The sequence below is a fragment of the Cyclopterus lumpus genome, chromosome 12 (assembly GCF_009769545.1).
Source record: "Cyclopterus lumpus isolate fCycLum1 chromosome 12, fCycLum1.pri, whole genome shotgun sequence".
NCBI classification, from domain to species: domain Eukaryota; kingdom Metazoa; phylum Chordata; class Actinopteri; order Perciformes; family Cyclopteridae; genus Cyclopterus; species Cyclopterus lumpus.
In genome coordinates, this window is record NC_046977.1 from 5,910,686 (window position 1) to 5,926,781 (window position 16,096).

Here is a 16,096-nt window from a genome sequence, read left to right on the forward strand (position 1 = left end):
AAATGAACATAAATAGATCTTCTTCTTCTTTTTTAAACAGCATGAATATAGGCACACATAGTGTTTTTTTTTAATGTCCATCATTCAGCTGCGTGCTATCAAACAAACATACAAAAATAATCCTACCTTCAGAGAGGGGCTTTTTTTTTTTTTTTTCTTGCTTTCTCTGTATTGTTTGTGTTTGTTTGTTTTTTTGAGAAAAAAAAAAGTTTCTTGTTAAGACATTTTGAAGTCGCTAGTGCCGCTCACGACCCTGTTCGGAAAGTTTTCTACCGGGTGTAAAACGGCTCCGGGGTGGACGGTCTGCGGCCGGCCGGACCCCGGATGCCCCAAAGAGGACGGTAAGACCGGGATAACGGCCGGGGAAGTCCTGGAGGGGCTCTGTGACCCCCCGATGATACTCTCTATGGAGAAGGGAGACCGCTGCACCGGGGAGCCGGACTTCTGCACCGGGGCCGCAGCCTGCACGCTGGCTGAACCCAGACTGGAGCTGAGCTGGGGATAAAACCGACTCCTGGCTAAGTCCGTGCTGATGGGCATCAAAGACGGCGCGGGGATAACGGTCCCCGTGTGCGAGTGCGAATGTCGGGAGTGCTGCTGCTGCTGCTGCTGCTGCTGCTGAAACGCGAAAAGTGCAGAGTGCGTGTGGTAGGACTGCAGCTGGATGCCGTATCCCCCGCAGCCGTACGGTCCGTAGCCGTACGCGGCGGGCAGAAAACTGTTGTGTTCCCGCAGCAAGTCCTGCGCCTGCTGCCGCTTGAAGCGCTTCCTCCGCCGCAGGAAGCTCCCGTTGTCAAACATATCGGCCGACTCCGGGTCCAGGGTCCAGTAGTTGCCCTTCCCCGGGTTCCCCGGCTCCCTCGGTATCTTCACGAAGCAGTCGTTGAGGGACAAGTTGTGCCTGATGGAGTTCTGCCAGGCCGGGAACTTCTCCCGGTAGTACGGGAAGCGGCTGCTGATGAAGTCGCAGATCTCGCTGAGCGTGAGCCTCTTTTTGGGGCTCTGCAGGATGGCCATGGTGATTAAGGCGATGTAGGAGTAAGGGGGCTTCACCAGCGTGTTCTTGCCCGCCGGCTTGTAGCTGTCCCTCGAGGAGGTGGAGCCGTCCAGGCACGGAGGAGGGGAGCCGGACAGCAGGATGCCGTCGCGCATCTGTGCCACCTCGTCCACGTAGGAGCGCGTCTGGCCGTCTCCATCCTCCCCCTCGCCGACCACGTCTATGTCGGTCTCTTCCGAAAGGATGGAGGCATCCGACATCTCTGAGCTCAGAGTCATGGCTCGCACAGTCGGCTGTGCCCTCCGACGCCAGATGAGGAAGACGATGAGATGCACGAGCTGCCCTGCCCTCCCTCTTCAACAACTCATAAGAAGAGGAGGAGGAAGAGGAGGGGGAGAGGAGAGGAGCGCGTGTCGCCGTCGGTGAGAGCTGTCCCCCTGGTTTCTCGCTATTTCCATATGTTTTCAGGTTGTTGTTTTTTAAAATATATTTTTGGGTTTTTTTTATCGCCGACTAACAAGCGGGTCCGGTCGATGCCGGGCGGAGAAATAATGTGCCGGGGAAATCTGCAAACGGGCCACAACCTGAATCACAGAGGGGGAGGATCTTCTCCCCGTATTTATACCAGCGCCCTGGTCACGTGGGGAGGAAACGTCAGCGAGGCAAATGAGAAGAGAGAGAAAAAATTAAATAACATTAAAAAAAGAAAAGGTCTTTGAAAATTAACCGTGTGTAAAAAAAAAAAAGACAAAAAAAAAGTTTGGTGTGGCCTACATGCTTTTTTAGTGTTCATTCATGGTGGCCTTTAGTCCCGCATTCGTCTGAAGTTTTTAATTCCACCACAGGGTTTCCGCAAAAAAACAAATGTTGGAAGATAAAAATAAGAACATCTTTAGGGAAGTATAATTATGGTGTGACCAATGATGAGATCGAAGTGGATATCTTGAAACGCGTTTTATTTTTTTATAAAATATATGAATATATTGAAACATTAAGGGAGCATGCACATTTTCATATTTAATGTTCATAAACAATACCTCATAATACATGGGATTTTTAAAAAAAATAGGTGTGTGGAGGGGGGGGGGGGGGGTTCTGCAAAAATATAAATTGTATTCATGTGAAAGAACTGCGGTATTTATGCGAATTGCCTTCTGGAATAGTGTTAGAGACATGGTGCACCGTATCCAGGCAGCTCTGCTTGCGTGATCCGGTAGTTATCGAGATTATCCGCGAGCCATTTGTAATGGAAAAGAGTCAGCTGTTAACTCGAATCAGTCACGGGTCAGGCAGAGCATGCAAGCCCCAGATATAAGGCCTCTGCCGTGCGTCTGGAGTATGGTGCTGTGTGTGTGTGTGTGTGTGTGTGTGTGTGTGTGTGTGTGCGTGTGTGTGTGTGTGATTGGGGGAGTGTGTGTATGGGGGGGGGGGGGGGGGGGCTAATTTTAATTTAGAGAATGAAATTAAACAAATATGTTAAAACGTTTGTAAAGTTGTACAGGTTAATCACATAAAAGAAAGAAAATATACCACTTTGTATAGGCCCATTAAAAAGCATGATGATGGCCTGTATATTGCATAGTGAAATGGAAAACATGTGAAGCTCATTCATGTGTGTTCGATTCACACTATTATTCTGCTCACGGTTCATTTACAGTCATTAGATTATAGTGAACCAATATGGAAGAGTGAGATAATACAGTGGGATTATATATGTTTATGATGCTGCAGTTCAGTTTTGCCTTCACATGTTATTGGGTTGGCTGAAAGTGATTTTGCAACTTTTCCTCTTTTTTGAGAGCTCACTTTTTAATTTAGCAAAACAACCATTTCAAACAAACAAAACACATTTCCCCAAAATATTGCCATTAATCAAAATACTGAACGGGGAAAAAAAACTTTCCCCAAACTTCTGTGCATTTTATTTCTCTTTGTTTCGTTCTAAAGAGATGAGCCCGGTTTAATATGGCTTTTAATTACACTTCTAATACAAATCTATACAGGAGGTTACTTATGATGACTTTATATTCAAACTATGTTTTGAGATACTGTGTGGCCCTTCAGTAACTTGTCAGAGGTTCCCATTAGACCACCGCCATCTAGTGGTGAACTTGTCTCATAAATGAAACACTTATGGCCCATAAAAGTAAAAAAATAAAAATAAAACTGTTGCAGCCGTGTGTGTCACAACCAACAATTTAGCACCAACTTCCCATAAACTAACCATTTTTAATATAGAGTTTGGTTTAAAGTCAAATCTGATTTAACCTCTTAGTAAAGCTCTAAAATAGTCATGGTCTCTATAAATAATTAGTTATTGTGTGCATTATTATAACTGTATTGTTTCTCTGTAATTTCTGCTGACCCTGATTATTTGCTTTTATTGTAACCTGTTAAAGGCTGTATTTTTATTTTTTATTTTTTATTAATCAAGCCTACCACGTCACTATAAAATGACAGGTTGTTTGCACTACATAATTATCACAATATACTATATTGATTATTATTTTTAAACAAAACACAAAATATAATCTGATTAAGTGTAATCTGATCGAGTTGATTAATAATTAAATTAATATTTTTTTTTATTTAAAAATAATGGGAATGTTCATAAAAGTAGAGGAATTGTTGCAACAAGACTGTTTTTTTAGTTAAATAGTTTAATCTGATCAATTTTTGTAAACACACAAAAAAGCCTTATGGAAATGTGATTGTCACGTGAAAGCCTATAGTTATATGTCTTATTCCTCGGACCTTCTATTTGAAACCATTTGAAATCCAAAAAGTTATAATTGTATGCAAAAAGTTATAGTTTACTTCAAAATCAAAAGCACGAGTTGTTCTCGTTAATAAAGTGAAGTTCGTCCAAAAAGAAAAAAAAAAGATTAGATTTAAGCACAATAATTAGTGACTGACACTATCAGGAAAAACCAACAAAATCCGGATCAAATGAATGAATCTGTCTTTCTCTTCTTCCTCTTCCAGCCCTCGCATGTGGTAAACCACCTCTAACGTGTTTCTAAACTCCCCCTCTGCGATGCGAGGGTGTTTCCGTGCCACGAAAGTACCAAGAAAGCACTTAGCTGGTTGAACGCGATCCCCGCGTGCCCGACTACCCCATGTCACGGTACTGGGAGGGGTCCGCGGGCCGTGTGGTTCCTGTGCACCACATGCAAAAGAGGGCGAGATACCGTGCGGGAGTGAACAAAATACAAAAATATATATATGGATTTGACACATGCACATGCTCAGTGGGGGTATTTAGAAAAAAATACACAAGTCTCAAAACTTGTTTTTTTGTTTTATTAATTTATTATTGCTTTTTTGCAGTTGAATGATTTAGAAGCCAAACTTTCTGATGTTTTTTTAACAGTGGTATTATTCTCAGTATATATCTGAAACCTGAAGTATCTAAACACATTCACATTCACCTGGTTGAACCAGACTACTATTCCAAATGATTTAGTTTCTACATTTTACTTTACATTTTTTTACAATATAGGGAACTAATGTATTCTACAACAGCTCAAGATAAGATAACATGAGAAAAATATAAGATTATTTATCCAGAAGGAGATTATTGTGCCACAGATTGATCAACAATTACAACAGAAGAAGAATTCAAAAAACAATACAGTAAACAATATATAACCAATAGAATAATAAGTATAAAGTGGATAAGAAGTGAGACGTTCTTTTTGCTGCATGGATTACTTTTCACATGGAGAGGAATTATCGGACACTTATTTAGACAAGAAGTCTTCCCTCAGATGGAGGTGCACAGCGAGAAATGTTGTTGTTACACATTTCTGAATGAATATTATTTTGTGTGTGTAGTTCAAAAGTTGTTATAAAAGAGAATGTGCTTATGTTAATCATTTATTGTTTGGATATGTTTTAGTCCTATAGGGTGAAAGGTGGTGTGATTATATGCAAACAATATTTAAACTAAATCCGAAACAAATAAGTAAAAATAACTGCTATAACTGATTTTGTTTGGGACATTAGTTATCATGAATGTGGCCTTTAATCATCGTGGGAACAATGATTAAAGGCATGTTTTTATAGTTTGTTTGTTCTTTACTGTGTGTGTGTGTGTGTTATTTTTATTAATTATCTGTATGTAAAATGATCCTGATGTTGTGATAAGCAGGTGATGGCTACATTGGTAGTTTTTAACGACAGTCAAATCAAAGAGAAAATGCTTCACTCAACTTATTTTGTGTTATAATGTTAAAGAGAGAGACACACACCCACACACACACGTATATATATAGTTTAACAGCTTCACAGCTTCCTCACTAGACCGGAATGCAATGCAGTCACAAGAAATAGGCAAACTTTGCCTTCCTCTGCTTGCAAATAAGCATTTTGAGAATATAGAGAGAGGATCATTTAGTCATTATTAATCATCGTCATTAAAACATCATGTGTCTGTAGTCAAATTAAAGAGCTCTCCATTTATATATTGTTAAATTCTACACTATTTGATGTAAGATGCAGTGTAATCAAATGTTCCTGATTAATTACAATAATTGATACAAATACAATCCTCCTAATCACCAAAAACAACTGTCTCTACTTTCTTTGTAACCTTGCAAAAACAGGCCACATGGCAACACTGCACTAAAATATGCAAATGTCTCCTCATCAGTACACTCCATAGGGTTCTAGTTTCTTCTCTCTACACTGATGCTCATCTCCATTTCTTGTGGCTACTCGGGTAGTAACTTTCTTCAGCTGCAGATTTGGCCTCTTTGACTCATGCCTACAGACCTGGAGAGAGTTAAACACAATGTTGGCCTCTGAATGGGGAGTCTTCTGCAGATGAAGGTATCAGATACTTGCTCCAAATGGACTTTGTTTTACTCCGTATACTCCTCACAAGCTTTCTTGCAATCCTGCATAGAGGTCACTTGAGGTAATTCTCCTTCAAAAAACCGCGAGGAATTGACCCATTCACTTGAACAGGGTTTCGGAAGAGAAAACGCTAATCAATGCTAATCTTTGTGCCCACGCTGTGTCTCTACATTAAGGTAGAGAAATAATTTAAAGTTTAAAACGTTAATAAAGGGATGGAGCTTATTTGCCCAATTGGACATTTTTTCATAGCTAGCACAGTTTAGACGGAATCTTTGTTCGGGTTTCGGAAGATTTCCGGGCTGTTTCAGAGTTTATAATGGGTGTGTATGGCACGGAATGTTCAGCTCTAGAGTGACAGAGCAGCCTGCTAGAGTGTGAGGGTGCAACCGAAAGTCCTACAAAAATAAAACGTATTTTGCCTCAAGTCTCAGAATTTTCACTCTTTTTACATCATTTATGGATCAAAACGTAGGGAATCTTGTACTGGTCCTCACATGTGTCGATGGAATCCACAATGTTTCCCACATTTGTCAGGAGAAGCCTTAACGAGGGAGCAAGTCCACCTCTCTGCCCCATTCGACTCCATTCTAAAACCGAGCCACATTTTCTTTTTTGAAAGAGGACTTTGTGAACTGTGATTAAGCCGTCATATCTAAACCCAAAAACACATTTTAAGGACACGTAAACACTCACAAAAGCCTTGAGCCTCTCCTAACGTCCACACTTTTGTGATCAGAGTTATGTTTTTTTTGTGAAATTCTACATTTTGACAGGTTCTTTCTCATGAAATACCAGATTAGTCAGACACACAGCTGCTTCAAATGAGCTAATCAGGGCAGCTTAACCAACACATGCCCTCTCACCATGGCAACCAGTGATAACTGTAACGTTAAATGTAACTGTAACTTTAAATGTAACTAACTTTAAATGTAACTTTAAATGTAAATGTAACTTTAAATGTAACTAACTTTAAATGTAACTTTAAATGTAACTGTAACTTTAAATGTAACGTTAAATGTAACTAACTTTAAATGTAACTAACTTTAAATGTAACTAACTTTAAATGTAACTGTAACTTTAAATGTAACTTTAAATGTAACTTTAAATGTAACTGTAACTTTAAATGTAACTAACTTTAAATGTAACTAATTTTAAATGTAACTGTAACTTTAAATGTAACTGTACGTGTTCTCATGAAATACCAGATTAGTCAGACACACAGCTGCTTCAAATGAGCTAATCAGGGCAGCTTAACCAACACATGCCCTCTCACCATGGCAACCAGTGATAACTGTAACGTTAAATGTAACTGTAACTTTAAATGTAACTAACTTTAAATGTAACTTTAAATGTAAATGTAACTTTAAATGTAACTAACTTTAAATGTAACTTTAAATGTAACTTTAAATGTAACTTTAAATGTAACTTTAAATGTAACTGTAACTTTAAATGTAACTGTAACTTTAAATGTAACGTTAAATGTAACTGTAACTTTAAATGTAACTGTAACTTTAAATGTAACTAATTTTAAATGTAACTTTAAATGTTACTAACTTTAAATGTAACTGTAACTTTAAATGTAACTGTAACTTTAAATGTAACTTTAAATGTAACTGTAACTTTAAATGTAACTAAATAAATCTGGCATATACTGGAGACGCTCCATACCCAGAGAGCTTTGTTTGGACTGAGCAGGAGATGTATGGCCGCCGCTGCCACACAGAGACCTCTTCCTCTCCTCCCCCCACCTCCCAGATTAAATCTTTATTATCTACACAGTCCAGTGCAGGGGGGTAGGAAGAGGACATGCTTTAAGTTACATTTAAAGTTAGTTAAAGTTAAAGTTGAAGTTAAAGTTAAAGTTACATTTAAAGTTAAAATTAAAGTTATATTAAAAGTTAAAGTTACATTTAAAGTTAGTTACATTTAAAGTTAGTTAAAGTTAAAGTTGAAGTTACAAGTTGAAGTTACAAGATGAAGTTATGGCTTAAAGTTACAAGTTAAAGTTACAAGTTAGAACCGCCACATGTTATAGAGAGATCAGAGGAGAAACAGCTTCAGAGTTGCTCGGTTACATTTACTCCACAAAGATAACAAATATATCAGCGTGTTCGGCTCAGTCTTTCCCTCTATTGATAATACTATTTTTTTACAGGGTTTTAAATGGCTTGGTAGAAAATCCAGAATTGCTTTTTCTAGTGTTATATATATATATATATATATATATATATATATATACTCTCGGTAGTAGCCACACCATCTAAATGTCTAAATTTCATAATACTATAACACATTGTATTTCAAGTTATAGGCTTTATACTTTTTTGTTCTCAAATATGCATTCAAATAGTGCATGTCTTCTCAATCTGGGGCAGTCCAAGGTGCAAACTCCCCTAATGTTTGGCTAGATAGTGCTAGAAAGCGTTGCCTGCGAAGCAGAACTCCGGGTAAAAAGAACCCGCGACTATCTTGCGCAAGTCGCCGTACGTCACTTCCTGCCTCCTCTCTCGCGTCCATCTTGCTCCCCGCATGTGTCTGCTGTTAGTTTACAGGTCAGTGAGGAGCTTTAAATACCTTCTTCCAAATACTGTTTCCCCCCAAACCGACGGCAAGAGGTAAACGAAAGCCTTTTCGGACTAGATGGCTGAAAAAAAAGAAGATCTCCCGTGGTTTTGAAGCTAACGTTAACGAAGCTGTGCGCGTGACAAGCCGTCCTCTCAGCTAGCTTACAAGTTAGCTCGCAAGTTTCTTGCACAAAAGCTAAACCACACCTTGTTTCGGTTATCGCGGTTGGCTGAATTAGTCCGCGGACGCGCCTAAAGACCCCTGACGTCACCCGTGGCCCTACTTCTGTTCGCCACGCAATTTTGTCTCGTGTTCTGTCTGCGGTTTGTTGTCCACAATACAGACATTATAGAAGGAACTAATTAACCGAACTGACAGCTCTGGATACTTAACATCTACCTCCTATGAATGCGGTCTAACCGTTTACCCCCCCCTCCCCCCCCACACACACACACACACACACGCACGCTCAAAGCATCTCCTTCCTGCTACCTTGTGTGTGTGTGTTTACGTGTGTGTCGTTGAAGCAGGATTTCTCTCAAACATCGCATCACTTGTGTGACACCATTTGTTTATCATTAAGATGCAAAGTATTGCCCAAGTTACACGCTGGACAAACAAGGCTACATTGTGTCCAGGTCTGATAATGTTCTTTAATTTACATATAAGCTCTTACCGTAGCATACCCCTCCGACAAATGGTCTTGCACTTGACTGGTGTTTTCAGTTTTATTAATAATTCCCAAAACCAACGTAAGAGCTGTGTACAAAGGCACAATGCACATTTTGTATAATGTGCTTTCTTTTTCCAGATGAAAGAATCAATTATGAATCAAGAAAAACTTGCTAAGCTACAGGCACAAGTCCGCATCGGCGGCAAGGTAAGTGACTAAGTCAACGCATTATCACAGGTTAAGTGAAAGGCTTTTATTTTCTGCAACACACCCAGCCCTCTGCCGTTTCTTAATGCTGCTACCTGCTTAGTCAGTTGACACAGCTGTTTGCGTGCATGTCCCCGTAGGGTAGTGCTCGCAGAAAGAAGAAGGTTGTGCACAGAACGGCAACCGCAGACGACAAGAAGCTGCAGTTCTCCTTAAAGAAACTCGGTGTCAACAACATCTCCGGTATCGAAGAGGTAGGCACGAACCTTCGTCTCAGCTGTGTCCCACACTGTGATTACAGGTGAATCTGTTTCAGCAGAACTGGTTCTGACGTTGACGCTGTAAAATGTTGTTCTCCTGCAGGTTAACATGTTTACAAATCAGGGAACAGTCATCCACTTCAACAATCCCAAAGTGCAGGCCTCCCTCGCGGCCAACACCTTCACCATCACCGGCCACGCTGAGACCAAGCAGCTGACCGAGATGCTGCCGGGTATCCTGAACCAGCTGGGAGCCGACAGCCTGACGAGCCTCAGGAGACTTGCTGAGGCTTTGCCCAAACAGGGTCAGTAACCTATCATACTGCAGCTTGTTGTGTAAAGTCACAACGTAGCATAAATTACTCTATGGACACAGGGTTAGTCAAAGTTGTTTAAAGAGATGATTCTTTAACCTTTTTATTGTTTTCACCATTTAAACTGTTCTTCAAGCTTCTCACCGGTCATTTTCTGTTTGCGCAGTTGCAGATGGAAAGGCGCCGATTGCAACAGTAGAAGAAGAAGATGAAGATGATGACGTTCCAGGTGAGCGCTTAGATCTCTCATTTTTGCATTGCATGCACACTTTGTTCCACCGTTCAAAATAAAAGATTACTCTTAAGAGTGTCCACACAGCTTCATTTTCTGGCAGAAAAGCGAAGATGTCTTGAGGGGGGCTCATCCTCTTTGTACTAAAGCGGTCAGATTGAGCTTTGACAAACTCAGCCATACAAAGAAATAGGGCAAGCAATCCTACGATTGGTGTTCTTGGTGAATAAACAATGTAAAACAAAGGGATAGTTGCTCAAATAGATGATACAAACCGAAGAGCGATGCAAGTTTATCGTTCAACGGAGGTTGGAGCAGCGATATGTTGTCAAAGGAACATTACAAAGGGCTCCTTCCTCATTGGGAACAATTGTAAAAAAAAGAATACACTGGACAGATGCCCTTATTTGGTAATGCTTCTTCACACTTATCCATTATGGGACAACGTCTTTGTCCCCCTCCCCCACCCCCCTTTGCTCAGTTAAATAACCATGGCAGGTTTGTTTTCTTTTGGCTTTGTGAAACGGGTCACACGAAGGATTCATCAGTGACTTAAGAGTGATGGTGCAGTGCATGGTTTTGTATTTAAATCTCGTGTTCATTGTTTATAAGATCTTAAGATCCAGTTTGCTTTTCTTTGTGAGGTGGAAATAGGCCCAACACATGAGGTTGCCATTACAACAACCTCAGCTTTTCCCAGGACGCCTCTCCCCGTAGCTCCAGTCCTCACTAATGTAACAAACGATTACACATGTATTCAGCAATACGAGTCGGATGGCACCGGGGTTAACAGCCATCGCCATCATGTGGTTATTGGAGTTAAGTTTCCTTTTTGTTCTCCCACTGAAGGAACATGTTCACTCAGACCTTTTCGAATTGTTTCCATTTCAACCCTTGACCCTTTTGAGCCAAAACTTTGAACGGCCCGATTTCTCACATTTGAAGTAATTGAAGACGAGCATTTAATGCTTCACCCCATCATTTTTACAGCTGCTTTCAGGAGTTGGCGCAGACCCCATCTGTCCAGCACATTGCCGTCTGTGTGTGAGTGGGGAAAGATGAGCAGATCCTTTTTGATTGCGTTGCGCCGCGTATCACGTTTCAGATAAACACGCTTTTCCTGAATTGTGCTCCGGCACCTCCGAGGGTCGTTTGTTTGTGCAGATGGACATGACTTTCTCACCCGACTAAACACCGCCGAATCTTTTGTTTTTCAGATCTGGTGGAGAATTTTGATGAAGCGTCCAAGGATGAGGCTAACTAGAGGAAACGGGACTCCCTGTCGTTTAAAAACTTGACAGGACCATGTGAGGCACAAGATGTTTTTTTATGTCCATTTCGAGAGGTGGAAGCGCTAATTGTTAAAGTACCCGAGAAGAGGAATAATGTCAACTTTTGGCTGTGAGCATTCTGTCAAATGTGCACCACCTGAACAAAGTAATTGCCTACTCTTATGAATTATTTTGAGTCATTTTCTATAATAGTACTGAAGTATTCAAAACCGTGGGGAAAGCAGTATTGAAGCGTACGGTATTTTAGTACTCATTCCACTTCTTCTTTCCCACCACTCTCCACATGCTTGTTGTGCTCCGTATGTCCAGTTAGAGGAGATTGTGTGTAAATTGTGTTCATGGCTCCCGCTGTACGTGTTACTGAACCTTCATTTTTCATGGCCTCGCTCAAACCTCCATATATGGAATAAACCGTTGCTACTGTCCACAAAATTGCCACAATGTTTTTTTTTTTGTACCTGCTCTTTAAATTGGTCGGCATCCATAAGTGTGCACGTTGAGTGTTTTTACATTATGAACTCAATTATAAAGGAGCACGTCACTGAAAATGTAGTTTTGAAATAAGGAAAGCATTTTGTTTGAATTCGCTGAAGGATTTCTGACTTAAGACAGACAAAATATGAGCAGAATTGTGATTCAAATATATTTTTAGACTCGCAAGAATCTTATTAGATTCTCATCTCAACTATTCTTATAGCTTTGTTCTGTGCACATCACTCAACTACTAAATAAGTGATTTCTCCCCACAACTGCCTCCATTTGCAGTTTAAAAAGATCTTTTTAATTAAATAATGCTGTGACAAAACAATGCTTTGTCCGTTCACGACTCATTCAGATGGATCACTACAGAATTAGAGAGGTCGGTTTCAGGTATCTGTCGATGCACCGCCTGACTGGTAGGAACCACGAGCACCATCACACTCGGTGGCCAACGGCACCACAAGACCCTTTAATGAGGTGTGAGGTCCCTTTTCAAATGCACAACATGCCAGCGGACATTATTACTATACACGGGGAAACAACAGACTTCAAATCAATATACTTTTGTCACATTACAACACATTGACTACATTTTTCAAATAAATAACGGTACAGCAAAAGTCTGTAAAAACCTATTTTCAACCTGCCCGCTGTTACATGAGCAAAACGAGCTCCATTCAACTTATTACATTGATATTCTTTGAAAAATTGATTATTTTCATGGCTATTAAGTTAGTTAAGAAATACAAATGCTTACATGACGGGAAAAAGGATGCAACACGGATTAAAAGACTCAAAAACAAAACCTCCATGCTTAATGAACGCAAAATCAATCCTACACTGCATTCCACGTTATGCAGCGTCCTACAGTCGGAGAGCAGTGCATGCTGGGTTGTAGAAAAGAACTCTACTTGACATTTTTGTCCTTTTGAAAATCTCTCCCGTTTATCTGGATCAGATCTGCTACTCCACATTCAATGTGGGGAAAAGAAAAAAACAGTAAAAGTAAAACGGGGGCTCAAATTTAAAATGTGCACTGCACAAAAACCTTCATGTACGGCATGCCAACAAAATAATGTTGATATGCTGCAACGCTGTTTAAATATCCCTCAGTAGTAACAAGGTTTTCCTGCCGGCCCACGAGCCGTCACCATTCATTCTCTGATCCCCATCAGCAACTTTAGCAGGTGTGCCTCCATCACCTGTTGAACTAAACACAGAATATCATGTCAAAGTGAATACTAATCAATCATTGGCCTACTTCAAAAGTGCCGATCCGCTAAGACTTCAGTCCGAGTCAAAACGATTGAACTGTGCTCAGAGTTTAGTGGTCTGGAGTCTTGTCATAGTTACATTAATTGTGTCTCTACAATAAAGAACCGGAATACAGCAGGTCAGTGCAGAAACCGTCTAGAATACTGCAAATGTATAAATCTTGCAAGATGTTCATCAGTGGGCCAAAGGCTCAGTAACCATTGTGTTCATTTATATGAAATCTTTTAATCTGTGTTTCACTCAAAAGGTCTTTTTGTATCAACAGATTGAGGGGAAAAAACATCTTTTATTTCAACTGACGAACTCTTAAGATCCGACTCCCCGCTCTGCACATGCTGCCTGCCTTTGATCAAAGGGTCATCGGGCAGTTTGTCGTGAGACATGAACATCGGCCTCACCGGAAAAATATCTGTTTCTTAGTCTGTGTTTTAAACCCCCTTAAATTCAGGCTTGGGCTACATGCTTACCATTCCGGTGGCCCATAGCCACAGCCATGTCCATTGCATTGAATCCAGAATCGGACTCAATGGTGGGATCAGCGCCGCTCTCTGGAAGACACAAACAAACACAAGACTCTGTTACTGTGCATGTTAATGTCAGTTACCTAGAGATGTACGTTCATCCCCCAAGACGTAGTGACAGAGATGGATATTCGTGACCACAGATGTTCCTTGTCCTCACCTAACAAGATCTCAACACAGCGCACGTGGTTCCCATGGACGGCGTACAGCAGAGGGGCGCCTCCATTCTAAAAGGTGACATTAAATCCGGAGCACAAAATAAGTGAGAAGATCTCCCTTATAGCATAACCTCATGATTTCTTTTGCAGGACGTGAGATAAAAGCTCGGCATTCTTACCCAATCGTATTCGTTGACATCAACACCGCAGTCGATGAGCATCTTCACAATGTCTGTGTACCCTTTACTGCAGGCCAAGGACAATGCACTCTCCCTCCCTTTGGCCAGGAGGTTGGGGTCAGAACCCTACGGAACAGAGAGTGACGACCAGTGAAATAATAAAGGGGGTTTGCTGGAATATGAATATACCATGAGATCTGAATGACACAACGAGCTTTCCGTACATTTTGGAGGAGAAACTCGACAACAGCGATTTGTCCGTGTGCAGCTGCCCACATCAGGGGGGTGAAGCCTTCCTCGTCTTGGTGGTTGATTACGGTCTCTATTAAATGAGACATAAAAAGCAACACAATCACAACATTTATTGTAGTCACCATACCCACAATCCTTTGCAGGAGTGCGTCTGTTTTTCGACAACTGTAATATTCAAAAATGCAACGAAGATTCCGCGTACTTTTGTTAATGTTTCATAATCTGTCTTTGAAATGTTTTATGTTGGTGTCAGAAATATATATCAAAACACAGTTTCTTGTTTAGCTTATTTTATATGAAATACAAAGGATTCACTGATTGTCAAACTTTTTGACAACCAAATAAATCGTTTCCGTCATGTTTCAAGCAAAAACACAACATATTTGATCTCTTCTGCTTCTTAAATAAGATTAATGTATTGTCTTATATGATAGGTAACTACATATTGCTGTTTCTTAAATGTTTTTTTCACAAATTGTGTGAATCATCGATAATGAACATAATAATGACTATCAGGAATTCTACCTGTTCAACAACCCACATGGGTTCCCTACCTTGTTCAATCCTGCTGGCCAGAAACACCATTTCCCCCTGGGCTGCAAGCTGATGAATGGACAAAGCTGAGAGGGAAAACAATGCAGGCACTGATTAACACTTTGACTTAATTTGTGCTGGAAATTTTTAATTCAAGTTTTTTTTAAAAACACTTTGCTACTCACAATGCACCAAAAGAGGCGTTGAAGACACCTCGTTGCCCCGGTGTTTATTCGTGAGGGTGGTGGACTGTTTGATGGGGGAGAAATGCTTGGTGGTGGATGGCGTGTAGACATGGCGCACCTGTATGCCCGGGGAAGGTGACGTCTGGATGTTGCACTCGGCTGCAAGGGGAGGAAAACATGCAGTAAAAATATGGTAAACAAAACGGTGTATCATCAAACCTTTTGGAGGTAAGCAAGCTCTCTTCAGGTAACCGCCTTCCTACGTTGTCACAAAAAGATAACAGAAACCCACCTTTGAATAAAACGGAAGCCACCTCCAGATCAGAGTTGACCTGGTCCTGGATGTTCTTGCTGTCCTCCTCGTTGAGCGACTTGACAAACCTCGAGCAGACGTTCATGTCGAATCGGTTGGGCAGGATGAACTTAATGCCCATGGCCACATTTTGGGTGCCGGTGTCAACGGGGCTCGCGCCCATTGACTGCTCGGTCTTGATGGCACTGAGATCGGGCATGACGCAGATCCCCTCCATGGCCTCTGCGGACCCACTTGAGGCCGACACGGTGAAGTCCATTCTCTGGTCACTCACCGAGCTGTCACACTTGAGGTTAAATTGAAGCCACCGCTAGCCTAAACACGGAAACAGTACCGTTTATATATATATATATATATACAATAAATATATGTTGCCAGGATACGTAAAGCGTTGATATTTCTTCACTTCGGCTGACCAAGCGAACCTAAATACAGACGGTCTTCATGTTAAATGCCTCACCAACTGTCGGTTAGCATGCTAGATATTGTTATTGTAACCTTCCGTTAGTCACAATGACACATCGTGGCAAAAAAACAAACATTTGAACATGGAAATAAATTAAAGCTTTTATCAGTGTTTTTTTAAAATAAAGACCTCTCTTACTCGATAAGGCATTGTTTTAGTGAAATACCCTCATGCGGTCACCAGTCTGCATTCGGTGTTTTCATAAAAGGTTACGCATGCGCAGATAGTGGCGTCCACAAAAGGGTGCATCCACTACTAACCTCCCCCTTTTTAGTTCCGCTACGTCATGCCGCCACTGAATTGATTTAAGTTTATTTTATTGACTTTGAT

At 40.9% G+C, this 16,096-nt stretch overlaps 3 protein-coding genes across 6 annotated transcripts; 1 reads left to right on the forward strand and 2 right to left on the reverse strand.

Moving 5' to 3' along the window:
* Window positions 1–216: 216 nt before the first annotated feature.
* Window positions 217–1,320, reverse strand: foxd1 (forkhead box D1). The gene has a single exon (XM_034547234.1). It carries the CDS (start codon window positions 1,273–1,275, stop codon window positions 217–219), a length of 1,059 nt encoding a protein of 352 aa, XP_034403125.1. The 5' UTR covers window positions 1,276–1,320.
* Window positions 1,321–8,317: 6,997 nt separating this feature from the next.
* btf3 (basic transcription factor 3) lies at window positions 8,318–11,835 on the forward strand. Of its 2 annotated transcripts, none has more exons than XM_034546503.1 (6): window positions 8,318–8,412; window positions 9,237–9,305; window positions 9,446–9,559; window positions 9,669–9,870; window positions 10,046–10,108; window positions 11,329–11,835. In XM_034546503.1, the coding sequence occupies exons 2-6, from the start codon at window positions 9,237–9,239 to the stop codon at window positions 11,373–11,375; spliced, it is 495 nt and encodes a 164-aa protein (XP_034402394.1). In that variant the 5' UTR covers window positions 8,318–8,412; the 3' UTR covers window positions 11,376–11,835. The 2 variants fall into 2 exon arrangements, with proteins under 2 accessions (XP_034402394.1, XP_034402395.1); XM_034546504.1 differs by having other exon boundaries at window positions 8,362–8,475.
* Window positions 11,355–16,013, reverse strand: ankra2 (ankyrin repeat, family A (RFXANK-like), 2). 3 transcript variants are annotated; one of them, XM_034546500.1, is made up of 9 exons: window positions 15,905–16,007; window positions 15,280–15,615; window positions 14,988–15,146; window positions 14,823–14,888; window positions 14,241–14,338; window positions 14,017–14,142; window positions 13,840–13,906; window positions 13,626–13,706; window positions 11,355–13,093 (listed from the first exon to the last, which is right to left on the reverse strand). In XM_034546500.1, the coding sequence occupies exons 2-9, from the start codon at window positions 15,557–15,559 to the stop codon at window positions 13,038–13,040; spliced, it is 933 nt and encodes a 310-aa protein (XP_034402391.1). In that variant the 5' UTR covers window positions 15,560–15,615; window positions 15,905–16,007; the 3' UTR covers window positions 11,355–13,037. The 3 variants fall into 3 exon arrangements, with proteins under 3 accessions (XP_034402391.1, XP_034402393.1, XP_034402392.1); XM_034546502.1 differs by having other exon boundaries at window positions 11,423–13,093; window positions 15,933–16,013; XM_034546501.1 differs by having other exon boundaries at window positions 11,423–13,093; window positions 15,896–15,997.
* Window positions 16,014–16,096: the final 83 nt, after the last annotated feature.